Here is a 14,407-nt window from a genome sequence, read left to right as displayed (position 1 = left end):
GCGTAAAGGTTGGCTGCAAAAGTGGCTGTACACTACAGTCAGTTACATGAATATGATAAAATGGCCGTAAAGTTAGGGTTCCGTTATTTCTTACCCTTCCAGTATATATTCATTCATACATATTCATATACTATACATTCTCCTGTGATATTTTACATAAGAACATCCAAAGTCACCATTTTGGAAATTGTTAAAATGGTACAAATATACGTGTGGCCATATCTGGGGAAAGAGGTTTTTTAATGATTGACTTTCTACAGATTCCAATGTAAAAACGCGCCTGAAGAGAAACATTTTTGACAGAACAGTGCAAGGACAGGGTGTGGGACTTATTTTAGGAGGAAAAATATATTAAGTTAAATAAAAGTGTTCATCGTAGAGACCAGTTTACTGTTGTGTAATCATGGAGTAAAATGTATACTACAGTAAAAGCCAAACTTGTTTTCAAAAGTGAGCAGGAAAAAAAAGCTGTGTATTAGTTCAGTACAGGGCCCTGTTTTATATCACTTAAAAAAAATAAGGCGTGAGAACAACGTAATAATGTGTGCGTGGGAACGACTTAACGAGGCGTGATAACACTGTAATGATTAGAGATAACTCGTTCCCACGCATTATTTAGACTTTCGCACGCCTTCATTTATTTTCAAGGAATGTCAGTTGCAGAGTTTCATAATTAAGTGTGTGTGGATGTGTAGAAATGTCTGATTTTTGACGGTGACCTACCTGCAGATTCTCCTCTTGAGAACCACAGCGCTTTATTTTCTCCTCGTAGACACTTTTAAACTCATTTAGCAAACGTTTGACTGGTTTACTTACAGCACCACGGAGGTTGTTGTTGTTGTTTGTAATACCTATAAGGTCCTTGTCCATGATTTTAGGGCTTTGTTTGGTCGGACAAATCCATACGAATTAAATATATATATATATTAAGTTTACGAAAGTCACATGTTTTTTTCCGAAATATAAATGTAGTTTACAAAGCGAATGAATGGATAAAGAAAGTTGACGTATTTAACTAAAGGTTCCGAATTAAGTTCGAATTGATATAACAATATGTTGCTAAAAAGCTTACAAGAAAATATATAAATATTTGTTTAAAAGTCATCCCGAATCACGTTATCGAAGTCTGCTTTGTTTGTTTTTTCTGTATTGGTCGTTAGGCTTGTAAACGGTTTCTCCTCGGTGCTGTGGAACGCTGCTGGCTGCTAAACCCTGCTGATTGACCAGTGCTGCCTTCCATCAAAAAATCCTCGCTGCTGATTGGATGGCTTGTGAGCGAGAGGTTGGACTCAGTGTTTATACAGAGAGGAACGCGCTAAGCTGGCTGAATCCCGAATGAATGTCTCCCTAGCCACTATGTAGTGCACTACTTAAAGCTTGTACGGCTCATGCACAAAAGCAGTACATAATATAGATCATCTTGGACTGCCGATAAAGTGCACATTTACGCTCTAAACATGTAGTGCACCAATTTGAGCGAAGACGACAATTTTATTTAACCAAAATAGTGCACTATAAAGGGGACAAGGAGCTATTTGAGATTGAGCCTTATTGTATGTTTCGGATGGAGGTCACAAAGTGGAAAGTAAGCAGGAAGGCTGATTAAGAAAAATAATAATAAAGCTATCTTACTGTAGGAGATGATCTTTAGGCTATGCTGTACTCAGAAATAGGACACTGTAAAATTGGCTTCTTATTTTTCTTTTTCTTTATACTTTATATGGCGCAGAAGCTACACCATTGAAGCTGAAATGGAAATTTCCAATGAGAAGCTATCTCATGCAGTACTGTTGAAATATGCTGCTGTATTAATAACTCATTTTATGTTTGCCTCCCTGAATCAGATACAAAATGTGATTGGTTGAGCGTAATCAGTGACGTATATCAGGGACGCTTTGTGATTAGTGTATTTGCTACAAAGGGCGTGGCTAAAGCTGTGCAACACGGAACAGGGGAAGGTGCATGTAGCAGTGGCGCCTGTAGCATGAGCGCCGTCTGAAATGGGTAAATATTGACTTATTTATTGTTATTATACAAGAATAACAAGTGAGTCACTTTCAGATCCTTTAAAACCCATACACATCCTGATGTGGTTCTGTTAAGTAACCGGCTCTGTGTATGTTTACATCGTCTTTTAAATTCCAATCGCTTGTGCAGGGCTGTGACACATTATTTGTATTTCTCTGGTCATTTAAAAAGCTATAAATGACCAAAACCTTTGTTATTACGCTTTAATAACGTTACTGTTTTACAGGGTAAACAGCGTGTGTGGCCACTGCTAAATTAGTGCCTTAAAGATCTGTAGTCTCGACTGGATTGATTTTCTGCTGTTGCAGCCTGCTCTCTATCTTCCCTTTGCCCTCCTTTATTTTTATCCTGCAAGCAACTTTGTCTAGTCTATGCTTTAATCCTCCCTCTGATTATCGCTTAATGCTCCTGCGCCATTATAAAATTGGTGGGGTGGATTTGTCAGATGTATGGACTGTTCCATAAAAGGAAACAGGCTGAATTAGAATAGCTGGACAAGCTGAACACTTTGGGCTTGATTGAGCTCTAAGTGGTGTGTAAGTGGGCCACAGTACACTCAAACTAATGAGAGGATTTAGAAGAAAATGTGAAGTCAAAATGGAGTTATGATCTCTTTCTGGGTCACAAGGTATTGTAAACCAGTGTACAATGATTAAACATTAAAACAACCTCCATGTTTCTATATTCATCGCCAATGCATCAGCTCCAGGTACAATATAGGTGCACTATGTATTTCTACAATTAAAAACTGTAGGCTGCCTGTTGCACTGCATACTTTTAGCCCCCAGTTCTTCAATGCTCAGGAGCACTGCAGAGTGGTATTATTTGAGTGGTGGATCATTCTCATTTGCATGGCTACGAGTGGCACAGAGCCTGGTTTTAATTTAGAAAAGCAGTGCCTACTCACTGGCCATTCAGTGAGACACACATACCTAATTTGTCCTCCTTGTAGAGGCAAAGCCAAAGACAATAAATCATTTGAAGCTGGGTAATGTGTGTTGCTCATCCTCTAGTCATTAATCTGTGGTCACTGGGCACTTATGACTGGATAATTTTGTTTGACACATTTGTGTTTAAAAACTCCTTCACCAGTGCTGTTTCAGACCCAATGTTATCAGTGCAACATACACAACACCACCACTATGTCAGTGTCACTGCAGCTGAGAATGATCCACCACATAAATCATACCTGGTTCTTTGCAGGTCCTGATTCACTGAGGAATAGGGTGCAGAGGAATAGATCACCTACAGTCTGTAATCGGCAAAGAAAGAAGCAGGCCATGTTTTGGCTAATTACAACAAACGTCTATTGTATATATTTTTTAGAAAGAGTAACAATTATTTATTTATTTATTTATTTATTTATTTATGGCTATAAAACATTGCTATCTAAAGTATTTTGGAACACAAACTAAATAAAAAACTAAAAATAATTGAAAAGCTAAAAACACAGATAGCTTTGAGGTTAGCATGGCGCTAACTTAACTTGTTCCCTGAGCATTGCTGCTCTGTAAATTAATTATCTTACAACCCTAGTATTGCTCCCAGAGGGAGCACATTTCCAAAGAAAACAAAAAAAAAAAACATTTAATATAATTAAAAGAGGGCGGCACGGTGGCGCAGCAGGTAGTGTCGCAGTCACACAGCTCCAGGGACCTGGAGGTTGTGGGTTCGATTCCCGCTCCGGGTGACTGTCTGTGAGGAGTTGGTGTGTTCTCCCTGTGTCCGCGTGGGTTTCCTCCGGGTGCTCCAGTTTCCTCCCACAGTCCAAAAACACACGTTGCAGGTGGATTGGCGACTCGAAAGTGTCCGTAGGTGTGAATGTGTGTGTGTGTCTGTGTTGCCCTGTGAAGGACTGGCGTCCCCTCCAGGGTGTATTCCCGCCTTGCGCCCGATGATTCCAGGTAGGCTCTGGACCCCCCCGCGACCCTAAAATTGGATAAGCGGTTACAGATAATGGATGGATAATTAAAAGGGTATGGAACAAAGCTCTTGTATCCAAGTCTTTGTTTCAAATGTCTATAGCACTCATGTTAATCTCTGCTTACAAAAACATTTCTTATGTGATTCAGATAAGCCTTGGTAAGTAGAGAATTAGACTCTTTCAACTTTATAAAACTCCAATCCACATCTCAAGCGAGCACACTTTACACCATAAAGCGCCGCCTCGCAGCTTTCTCATTTATTAACTGTTCTCTCCAGTCATTCTTGCTGCCTCAGCCTTTAAATGTTTCATGAGTTTTTAAGTTGTTTTCCTGCGAACTTCTGTACTTATTACTCACACAGGCTTTGCATCTTCCACCTTTATACTCACGAAATCAATTAATTCTGTTAAATAATTTACGCTCTGCGCAAACTAGATTAAGCAAAGCCCCATATCTTTGTGTCAGACTTCCTCTAAAAGCTGTTTCTCCGACGTTAACTTTGCTCATGCCCCAGCTCTTACAATTCTTCAGTGATTAGGGAAATAGGGCCGTCTTGATAAAGCATTAAAGCTTAAGTGCGACAGCAAAGGCCTCAGCTCGGACCCCCAATACATTTGCAGACATTCATATTTTATGATATAGTCTTATCACAATTAGTATGGTCGCAGGGTGAGTAATTTTAGCAGCCCTTTAATCCTACTCTAGGATGACATCATCTCAGAAGTTTCAAACTGACCTCATCTGTTAATTAGGAAAGTGATATTTTAATGAGGAAGTAAATCCACGCAAAAAGAAAGACTTTAAAGTGGCGTTAAAAATAAGAGTTTATTAATATGACCTGTTTCAAGTGCAAAAGTTTACAACATGTCCTACTAGTACAGGCCATCCTACGAGTTTATTAGGTTGCACTACGCTGCCCTACTGTAATAATAATTATATAAAATACAGATTTTTCCACAGGTAAACAGTTCTGGGGTCTTAAGGAAACATCTATGACCTGCTTTGGTCAAAATACTACAAGGATCAAACACCACAGCAGTATCCATCTGCTGTCTAAATTTTCCTGTTAGTAGATACTCCAGATAACCACACTGATGTGCAAATTCACTGAAAAGAGTATATATTTTTCATAATGTCTCTTATTAAAAGAAAATGTTGCTTGTCTATTAAAAGTACAAAAGGCAAAAGAAGCCTTAAAATAGAAAGCCTAAAAAATCAAGCCTCGTGATGTCTTGAACATTTCTTTTTCACTGCATAACCCTACACAGAGGAATAAACTACTTCCTCAGATTAAAAGTCATTATATCACTGATTGGCAGTGCATCCACAACTTGAAAGACAGAGTGACACATAGCTGCTCATATTTCATTTCACACTTTTCAAACTCCAGTAAAATCACTCACGCTGACAGCACAGTGCCCGAGTCTGTGTGCAAGTATTTGAATACATTTCTCATCTTCTCGACCTTAGAGAAGGCAAATAAGCACTGTCACAAATGGCTGGAACAGACGGCTTTTCAGAAACCAGGCGATGTTGTGAGCTGAGATCCTCTCACCTTCCCCGGAGGTCCAGAGGCCGGAGGTGTGGTTAAAGCCAAGGTCGAGGAAACAGAGGCTCCTAAACCCGATGGATTCTAAACAGTGCTTTAGCTGCAGGAGCTGTGGAGCCGCATCGTGGCTCTGAGGCCCAAGGTCACACTGTTACCCGCCTTATCAGTTTCAGAATTACAGGCCTTAGCCTGCAGCCGGCCGCCTAGGGAGGGGATGCTTTATGGGCTGCGCCGGTGTCAGTCATTTGTCATTTAATACCAGTTGTCAGGGCCTTGACTCGGCTACTATAACCTAATATATGTGTTCCTGGTGCATTCTGTTGCCTGGAGATGGGCTCCATTTGCTCAAAATTCAGCATTTTCGTAGGCAATTTATTTGTCACGTTGGTGGACTCAATTCCGCATCATAAATGCTAAAGCGTGTGTACTCCATTTAAATGTACCATAAATATGCAGCATGAAAAATAGCTCATAAACAACCTTACAATTTATCTGTCAGTAGAGAAAATGCAGATTTGTTTAAAAAAACTGATTTCAGCTTTTGGGGATTGTTTTTTTTATTCTTATTGTCATATTATTATTTTTATTATGTTTATTTTAAACTTGCATATTTTCTCTTTGTCTATATTTTAGCTGTCAGGCGGTGCTTTCCTATGGCCATCTATATATACCCCCCCTCCCCCCTGTCCCAGAGTCAATGTCTCATGGTCAATGATTGTGTATGTATCACGCCTCTCTGTGTGTAGGGCAGCTCTGCTGATTACAATAGAGGTAAACACATCCATCGATTGCAAATTTTGATGATTACATAAGAATACATGGATTTTGCAGCTCTCCAGTTAAAGCCCTGTAAATTCACATGCTTAATTTTTATAGGCAGCCGACATTGACAAAAGTGTCTAGTTGTTATATATTTGGCAACTACTTTGAGTCTGAGGGAACCTGTCAATAGTAATCCTGGTATTGATAGCAGGCCTGTAGGAGATGTTACTTGCCCCAGCTAACATCTGTGTGATCCTCTAAATCATAATTACATTAATATTGACAGGCCCTTGACAATAGTCACATTACTATTGATAGGTTGCTGTCAATACTGTGTTCTCAAATATAACATATTCATTCATAACTTGTAAACTGCTCAATAAAAGCCCCTGAAAAGAATACGGAGACGCCGGATCCCCAGAGTGAACTGCTGCTGCTACAGTTTACCTTGTGTGGCAGAGCGGCGCAAAGCTCCTGAAAAGAGCAGTAAAGCGGCACATGTATAAAACATACCAAAACCTTATACTCCATGTTAAGGTTGAGTGTGGCCCGCTTCAAGAAAATCTAAGCCACTGCAGTGCTTAAGCTTGAACTCTTGACGCAACTGTTCACCTATTCACCTGCCTTATTGATATGCTGTACTTTTTCTTTTTTCTTTTTTCCTTTTCCTTTTTCCATTTCACTTTCTTACACTCCTTCATCTCCTCTGCTTGCCGTCTTGAATACATCACAGGCGCATGAATGTATTAGCACCAAAATGAACCTAAATGATTCTCTCATAAGAGACTCTGCTTTTTTTTCCATCCCCAAGATTTGGAGGCGTTTCCAAGACTTTTTATAAGCCAGTTTATTCCTGAGATTGCCCAAATCCCGTCCAGCCATACACAAAAGGGCTGAGAGGTGGCCACCGCCGGCACTGGCCCAGGCCCTCGTTTTTTAACCGTTGCATTCAAAGAGATAAACTCAGGCCGATACAAACGCGCCCCGTGAAAAATTGCCAAACGTAACAGTTCTTAGATCCCGTATAAAAAGCCGTCAAAGTAAAGTAGTTCCACATGGCGGATGTTTACCGCCTCGCCGAGCCTGTGCTGTCGGGATAATCTCCTGTGATGTGATTTGTCCTCAGCCTGAATCTCCAGAGGGGACAGTATAAGACCTCCTGTGCCTGCGCCCTGCACAGCTAAAAGGGAATTTAGGATGGGTTTTACATGTGAAAAGTGATTTTCAAGTGAAATGCAAAAAAAAAAAAAATGCATAACCGTTTGCTTCTTCTGATTCTAGCTGGAGCTGGAGGTGACAAGCCCCTCGCCGAGACTGGCCCGAGCCCTTTATCTCGCGTGCTGAGAATCAGTCAGCTGGATGCTTTTGAACTGGACGGCGCCCTGGAACAGCTCATTTGGTCACAGTTCTCGCAGTGTTTCCGCCATTTCAAGCCAGGCCTCTTGACCCCTGTGGAGCCGGAGCTCAAAGCCCTCCTCCAGCTTCTCCTGTGGAGGTTCACAGTCTACTCCAACAGCGCCACCGTGGGCCAGAGTCTGCTAAACGTCCGCTACCGCAATGCACTGATCCCAGGCCAGAGGTTCAGGCCCATGAGCCGGCAACAGAAACTGTGGTTTGCCTTGCTCACGGTGGGCAGCAAGTGGCTGAGTGAGCGCTCCTTCACCCTTTTCTTTCTAGGACGCCCTGTGGACGCCGGCGTCCAGAGAGCTCGGGGCACTTTGGCCTTGATCAGCAGTCTGGCCAAAGCAGCCAGCTTGCTCAACTTTCTACTCTTTCTCCAGAGCGGTACCTTCCCCACGCTGACGGAGAGGCTGCTGGGTGTGCAGCCTGTTTTCAAGGCTCCTCAAGGCCCTCGAGACATCAACTTCCAGTACATGAACCGTGAGCTGCTTTGGCACGGTTTTGCCGAGTTTCTCATCTTCTTGCTGCCGCTGGTCAACACCTGGAGACTGAAAGCTAGCATTTCCTCGCTCTTCTCCCTAACCGATAGAACAAAAGATGGCTCGGACGCAGAACTGTCCAGGCATATGGAGTGTGCCATTTGCGGCGAGTGGCCCACCATCCCACATTCCATAGGCTGCACCCACGTGTTCTGCTACTACTGCATCAAAAGCCACACCATGGCTGACATCTTTTTCACGTGTCCCAAATGCAGTGCAGAGCTGGTGATTGTAGAGCCTGTGAAGCTCCAGATCGAGCTGAGTGAAATGCGTTCGAGCTGACTTTCATAACATGCTCAATGCTACAAACAGAAGTAATTGATTTGGCTTTTCTGGAGCCTGTCAGCAGTACAAATGTGGATTTCTGTTTGAACACTGGGGTTTATCACAGAGATTGGCTGATGAAAGAATGTGGCTCATGCCTCTGCTGAAATGAGAGTATTTGTTGCCATGAAATATGCAAGATTTCGTACAAAGACCGACTAGAGACAAACTTAATGATGTTTAAATCTAAATCAACATTATTCCTGTCGCTAATTAATTCCTCCTCATGAAAGTTTGATAGAGAGCAGGGTATCAGAGGTCCACTTTTCTGCATTCTTGGATAGAGCGCCGTGCAAATGAATAAACATCAAAACAACCCACTGCTCAAACTGCCTGCACGTTCCAATTCCCCCATCCCTTATGAAGTGCGAAATTTGCACAAGATCAAGGAGAGGCCATGATAGCAGTGGGGGGAAGGCGGGTGAGTGGGTGCAGATTGACAGACATCCTCTCCTAATCTCCTTGGCCCTTTTTAAGACGGCAGTAAACTGTAACAAACCCTAGTAGGACCATGCAAGTTTTAGCCATATTATGCTCTAATCCTAATAATAACCACAAAGATGGTTATTTATTCTGGCGTTAACCTTCTCCAATGAGCCATGCCTCAGGCAAAATGCACCCAAGTGGGCTCCGGCCTTCTGGAAAGTCCCACCTTTTTTTTGATCGCATGGTCTTAATTGCTGATTGCAGAGGCAATCAATCTGAACTGCAGGCTGTGATGGGCCCCTCAGTTTGCTTTTTTTTTTTATTATTGTTGTTTTTTGTTTTGATTTGTTTTCTGCATTTTGTAATCAAGTCAACTTTTTTGGACAAAAGAACATGCAGCTGGGAGCTCGCGGGCCTGAACTGTCCTCATGTGGCTTCAGCCAGATGTGTCAATAGCCAGATGAGGGATTTGAAGCATTCTGAAACAGATATTCGAGTATCCTTAAGATTAACCATAGAGCACAAAAGGGTTTTTCACATTTTATTAATGTATCATAATGCACAAGCATTGGATACATGCACTGTTAATAGAAGGCTACAACTATTAGTAGTACACAAAACATTTAGCAGTTCTCATGTGTCTGCCTCATTCAGGAGCTGTCCTTCAAACAGTTCACATGTCTCTTTCTGAGCTTTGTAAATAGCTCTAGCTACTGGAACAGTGCTAAGCTTTTTATGTCTATTGCGACACCAGAGACAACAGTGATTGGCCAGTGAGTTCACATCACACTGGACAAAATGTATATCCATTCTTAAAGACATTGTTATTTAAATACTGGCATGTGGACTGTGTGATGATGCCTCGCAATATATTCTCAGAGTTCTTGTAAGCTGCCTTATCATCACTCTCTAATGAAAAAACATGTTTCTCCATTTTTGTCGATTTTTTTTGCTACATCACTTTAACACAGCAGCTGTCCTTCACACTCTGTGAAAATTTCATGAGGAATGAAGCAATAGAAATGCTCAAAAATTACTTGGAATTAAATCTTTTTAAATTGACCTTCATTCAATGTTAAGAAGGGTTTTTCCCCTTATCCTGTAAAGTTTCCTTTTTTGGAGATACATATTTTTCTTTGGACAACAACGATATATGCTACCATACATTCTCTCTTCATTGTCAAGATGACGCTCATTCAGCTTTAGAATAAAAAGACACCTACAACTCAAGCAGTAATATTCACATATGCAGCACGTAGGATATACTATTCAATCATTCATTGTCTGAATCCTCTTATCCAATTCAGGGTCACCGTAGCATATACTATATACTCCCAAATATCCGTTCTTATAGAAAGTTTACCACAGTAATGATCGTTCCCGTTAGGACGCTTTTTTTTTTTAAATGCACACAACGATTAGGATGTAATGCACTTGATGCTGCACACATTACTGTAATGTTTGTTTATGTAGCTGCAGCGTGAAGGGATTACTGTAATTCAGCGCTCATGAGATGAATCGCAAATATCTTTGACATTTCATTTTCTTTTGGGTGCAGGATGTACACATGAAGGTTAACTTGCATCTTTTCTCATAGAGTTATATAACGGCTGATTACACAATGCTGGGTCTTTTACATTAGGTAAGTGAGTGTGGGGTGTGTGGGATGGTGGGGATGCTGCAGATAATTATAGAAGCAGTGAGTGAGGTATGAGGATATTTTACCCTTTGTAAGAACATAAACCAGTCAGCCAAAACGTTAAAACGACCTCCTTTTGTCTACCTATTGTCCACTGTGTCAGCTCCACTGACCGTATAGGTGCCCTGCAGTCCAACTGTTTCTCTGCATACTTTGCTACAAAGGTCAGGACCCACACTGGGCCACCTCGGAGCAGGCATGATTTGGGTGGTTGATCATTCTCAGCGCTGCTGTGCCCCTGACATAGTGGTGGTGTGTTAGTGTTTGTTGCAATGCCATTGGAGTAGTGTGCATGTTTATTGTCCATTCTAATACAGTTAGTATTAGTACATTAATATGTACTAACTTTGTATTAACACAGTTAATACATTCAGTTCAGTGGTGACATCACCCAAATAATTCCTGCTCTAAAATGAATAATGATGTTATGAAACAAAAATGACGTTATGTTGTGATGGAGGACAAATATACATTTCCCATTTGCAGAAGTGAATGTAGTGTAACCTTTAGTGTACACAGTTGAAGCCTAAGGCCAGTGTTATAACTTTTGAATGTACATTCACACTGTTAGTAAGTTTTTTGTGCAAATAAAGTATCCATTTAAAGCAGACTTCTTATATGATAATGTATGCTAGCATCATTGTAAGATCTTCATTTTGCAAAACTCATTTCTGCACTCTGCTCCACCTCCTCTTTTTTTTTCTCAAAAATATCTAAACTCTGACACCATTTACTTTGCAAATTGCTCCCCTGCTTTTCCCTGCCACAGCACAGAGGCCGGTATTAAAGTATACACACTCCTGACGAGGTTCCCTCTTTGATGAGCAATTCTGCTCATTACAGCCTACATGTCTGATGCTTTGATGTTGGGCATTGATTTTTCTTATTAATGAGGCTAAAAGTAAAACGCTCTACTCTAGTCGCTGTAATACTGCCACTTAGCTTTTGTAGCCATTCAGGCTTTAATTGAATTGTGTCTTTTGGCGAACTTGAAAAGCACTCCCTCTGAATCTCACAGAAACTTGAAGGTCTTATGCATTTCTTACGCTCTTCTCAAGTGCATCAACGCACTCCTGATAAGTCAACGCACAGCCTTTGTTAAAGCAGATGTCCCCAACATAAAAAAAAAATTAAACAATGTTATTTAGATTTTTTTTGTGCATTTTACAATTATTAATATGTATACAGAGTCAGACGGGTTTGCTCTAAAATCCCGCTCACAGCATTGATAGGAACCAGACGTCTCAAAGCCTATTGCTAATTAAGTTCCATGGTTTGAGAACACCTACTCGTCCAGCATCTGAAATTCTTCTGAAATCTATTTATTTATTTAAAAGTTTTTTTTTTAATTCATTTATTATTTGTAACCACTTATCCAGTTCAGGGTCGCGGTGGGTCCAGAGCCTACCTGGAATCATTGGACGCAAGACAGGAACACACCCTGGAGGGGGCACCAGTCCTTCAAAGGATGACACACACTCACACATGCACTCCCGCACACACACTAGCAGACTTTGGGAGGAAACTGGAGCACCTGGAGGAAACTCACATGGACACAGGGAGAACACACCAAACTCCTTACAGTCACCCGGAGCAGGGCTCGAACACACAACCCCAGGAACCCGGAGCTGTATGACACTACCTGGAGCACCACCGTGCCACCCTTTTTAAATTTCAGATAATTATCAAAACATTTCCTAGATTACTTTATTACTAATATAAATGATACCGAACATTACCTCCAGTCAATCAGCAATGGAGATCATTTACATTTCAGTCAAGGCTAACGGTTTTAACTGTAATTCTGAAGAGAGGTGTTAAAATGATTGTGGTATAAAATATGACATTTTGATAAACAACTTGCCCCAAAATGTCACAAGAGGAGCTAAGGGGGAAACAGAATAGAAGAACAATGCTGAATATATGTCCCTTTAAAACCCAAGATGTCTTTGTTCATCTTACAAAATGAACAAGTGACACAAACAAAGTGAACTTGCAGAGTGAGCTGTTGTTCAAAAGTAATGAAAGACACTCAAGATGCTAATTTTGAGATTAATATATTAGAAACCCTATATATAGATCTAATACGTTAGTATAGTCTACATCAAAACAAGAAAGAGGCTGTGACCCAGTAAAGAAAGCTCTGAAAGGGAGTAGTTGGAATAGAATTATCTGTCTCCAACTTCTCGACATCAATAGCACTGTTTTTAATTTAATGCCCCATCAGGGAACGTGGAAATCAAAATATATTCTTTTAACTCGGCTTTGACTTAAAAGGATATATTTAGCTCAGAGGTTAATGCACAGCTAGTGCAGGTAGATGTCAACAGCAGATAAACATTTACGTTACGTTGCCTTGGCAAACCTGTTTTTATTATATGCCCCAAAAATCAAATCTGAAGTTGGAAGTAAGCCGTGTTTGACCTTGGATCTGATTCTTAAGAATAAATCCCTTGTTTAAAAAAGGGTCAAACTACTTTCTGCAAATCAAGCCAGGTATAAATAGAAAGGTATGGTATGTTTTGCATTCCATTTTTCATTGTGTCTTAAATATCTCTACCAATGATACTGTTAGTTAGACCCATACTGTAAGTATTTTCTCTCACCCGTCCCCAGCCCATATATTGTAGCTTAACTGCCACAAGGCCTTCTTTTAATATACGCTAGTGAATTGGTGTAGCACGCCCTGCAATAGCCTCCTGCCATTTCACACATCCTCAGTATATCTCCAGCGTTCTCTGTTTTAACAGTTTGCCTCACATCTCATTAGTTTCTTTCATTTTTCATATATTATATAGTTAGGCCTAACACAGTAGCGTCCTTACTGCTTTAGTCATTATTCCAAAAAGTATGCAGTAATACCACTATATAAAGTATTTATTCTCTTGTAGGGGTGTCTCAATACACATAGTAATATTCTTTTTTTCCAAACAATACGAGCTGTCAATTGTATACATTAAAATGTTCTTTTAAAAACATTCTTAGCTGTTTGTCTATGATGATGGCGGAGAAGTTTTTAGAGCTACTGGGGAAACAACGATATTGTTATTGATATTGGGTCATGATATTGTTTTGGTTAGCCTGTTGGACGATTAGCTGGATGAGAAAATGGCTAGCGGAGAGAGCAAGACTGGGCCGGAACTACTTTTGCCAGCTGTCTAAAAGAGGCATCCCGTTTTGAACCGGTACGTGATGCGTTTTGTGGTCCGTATTTTTGAGGTCACACTTTTATAGCGATGTTTTGAGACAGAAACAGGTAGCTCTCTCTCAGCCGGAATGAGGAGCAGATACCCTACAGCTCCTAAACAGAGAACGCGCTTCTCATTGGTCGTCACCTTTATTTAGCCAATCAGCAGCCAATGGAGTCACAGTCCCTCCTACAGGGGGTTGTTTTGCTGCGGCGCTGAGAGCAGCAGGTCAGAGCTGAAAAACAGGGAATTTAAAGCTCTACTTTTAGATAGAACTTATGTTAGCACCATGTCCCCATTTTTTAAAATATATTTTTATTTTTCTGTGAACATTTCTGGCACTAGTCATCCTTTCCAAATATACTGTTGTGTTTGTATTGGCCTATTTGACCTCTACATCAAAACATAAATGGGAAATTAAAAACATGTTCTTTCTCCATGTTGTATCGAAAATGTATCATATCATGGAGCAAAAATAGCAATATGTACTGTATTGTGAAATCTGTGTATCGTTGCGCCCCTATTGTCTTGGGTATTATAAGTAATCCAGAGAGGATTTAAAGAAT

At 40.6% G+C, this 14,407-nt stretch overlaps 2 protein-coding genes across 2 annotated transcripts in view; one reads left to right on the top strand and one right to left on the bottom strand.

Annotated features, from left to right (window-relative positions):
• Positions 1-1,164, bottom strand: part of LOC136708758 (golgin subfamily A member 6-like protein 22) — a 117,230-nt gene extending 116,066 nt beyond the window's left edge. Inside the window, exon 1 of the mRNA XM_066683533.1 lies at positions 724-1,164. Within this exon, the coding sequence (XP_066539630.1) occupies positions 724-870 (147 nt within the window). The 5' untranslated portion in view covers positions 871-1,164. The remainder of the gene's footprint in view (positions 1-723) is intronic.
• Positions 1,165-1,927: 763 nt separating this feature from the next.
• On the top strand, positions 1,928-11,254 carry pex2 (peroxisomal biogenesis factor 2). The gene is made up of 2 exons (XM_066685323.1): positions 1,928-2,004; positions 7,546-11,254. Exons 1-2 carry the CDS (start codon positions 2,001-2,003, stop codon positions 8,484-8,486), a joined length of 945 nt encoding a protein of 314 aa, XP_066541420.1. The 5' UTR covers positions 1,928-2,000; the 3' UTR covers positions 8,487-11,254.
• Positions 11,255-14,407: the final 3,153 nt, after the last annotated feature.

This window comes from Hoplias malabaricus, chromosome 1, assembly GCF_029633855.1.
Source record: "Hoplias malabaricus isolate fHopMal1 chromosome 1, fHopMal1.hap1, whole genome shotgun sequence".
Lineage (NCBI taxonomy): Eukaryota > Metazoa > Chordata > Actinopteri > Characiformes > Erythrinidae > Hoplias > Hoplias malabaricus.
The sequence above is the reverse complement of the archived record's forward strand: the minus strand, read 5'-3'. Positions and strand labels throughout refer to the sequence as shown.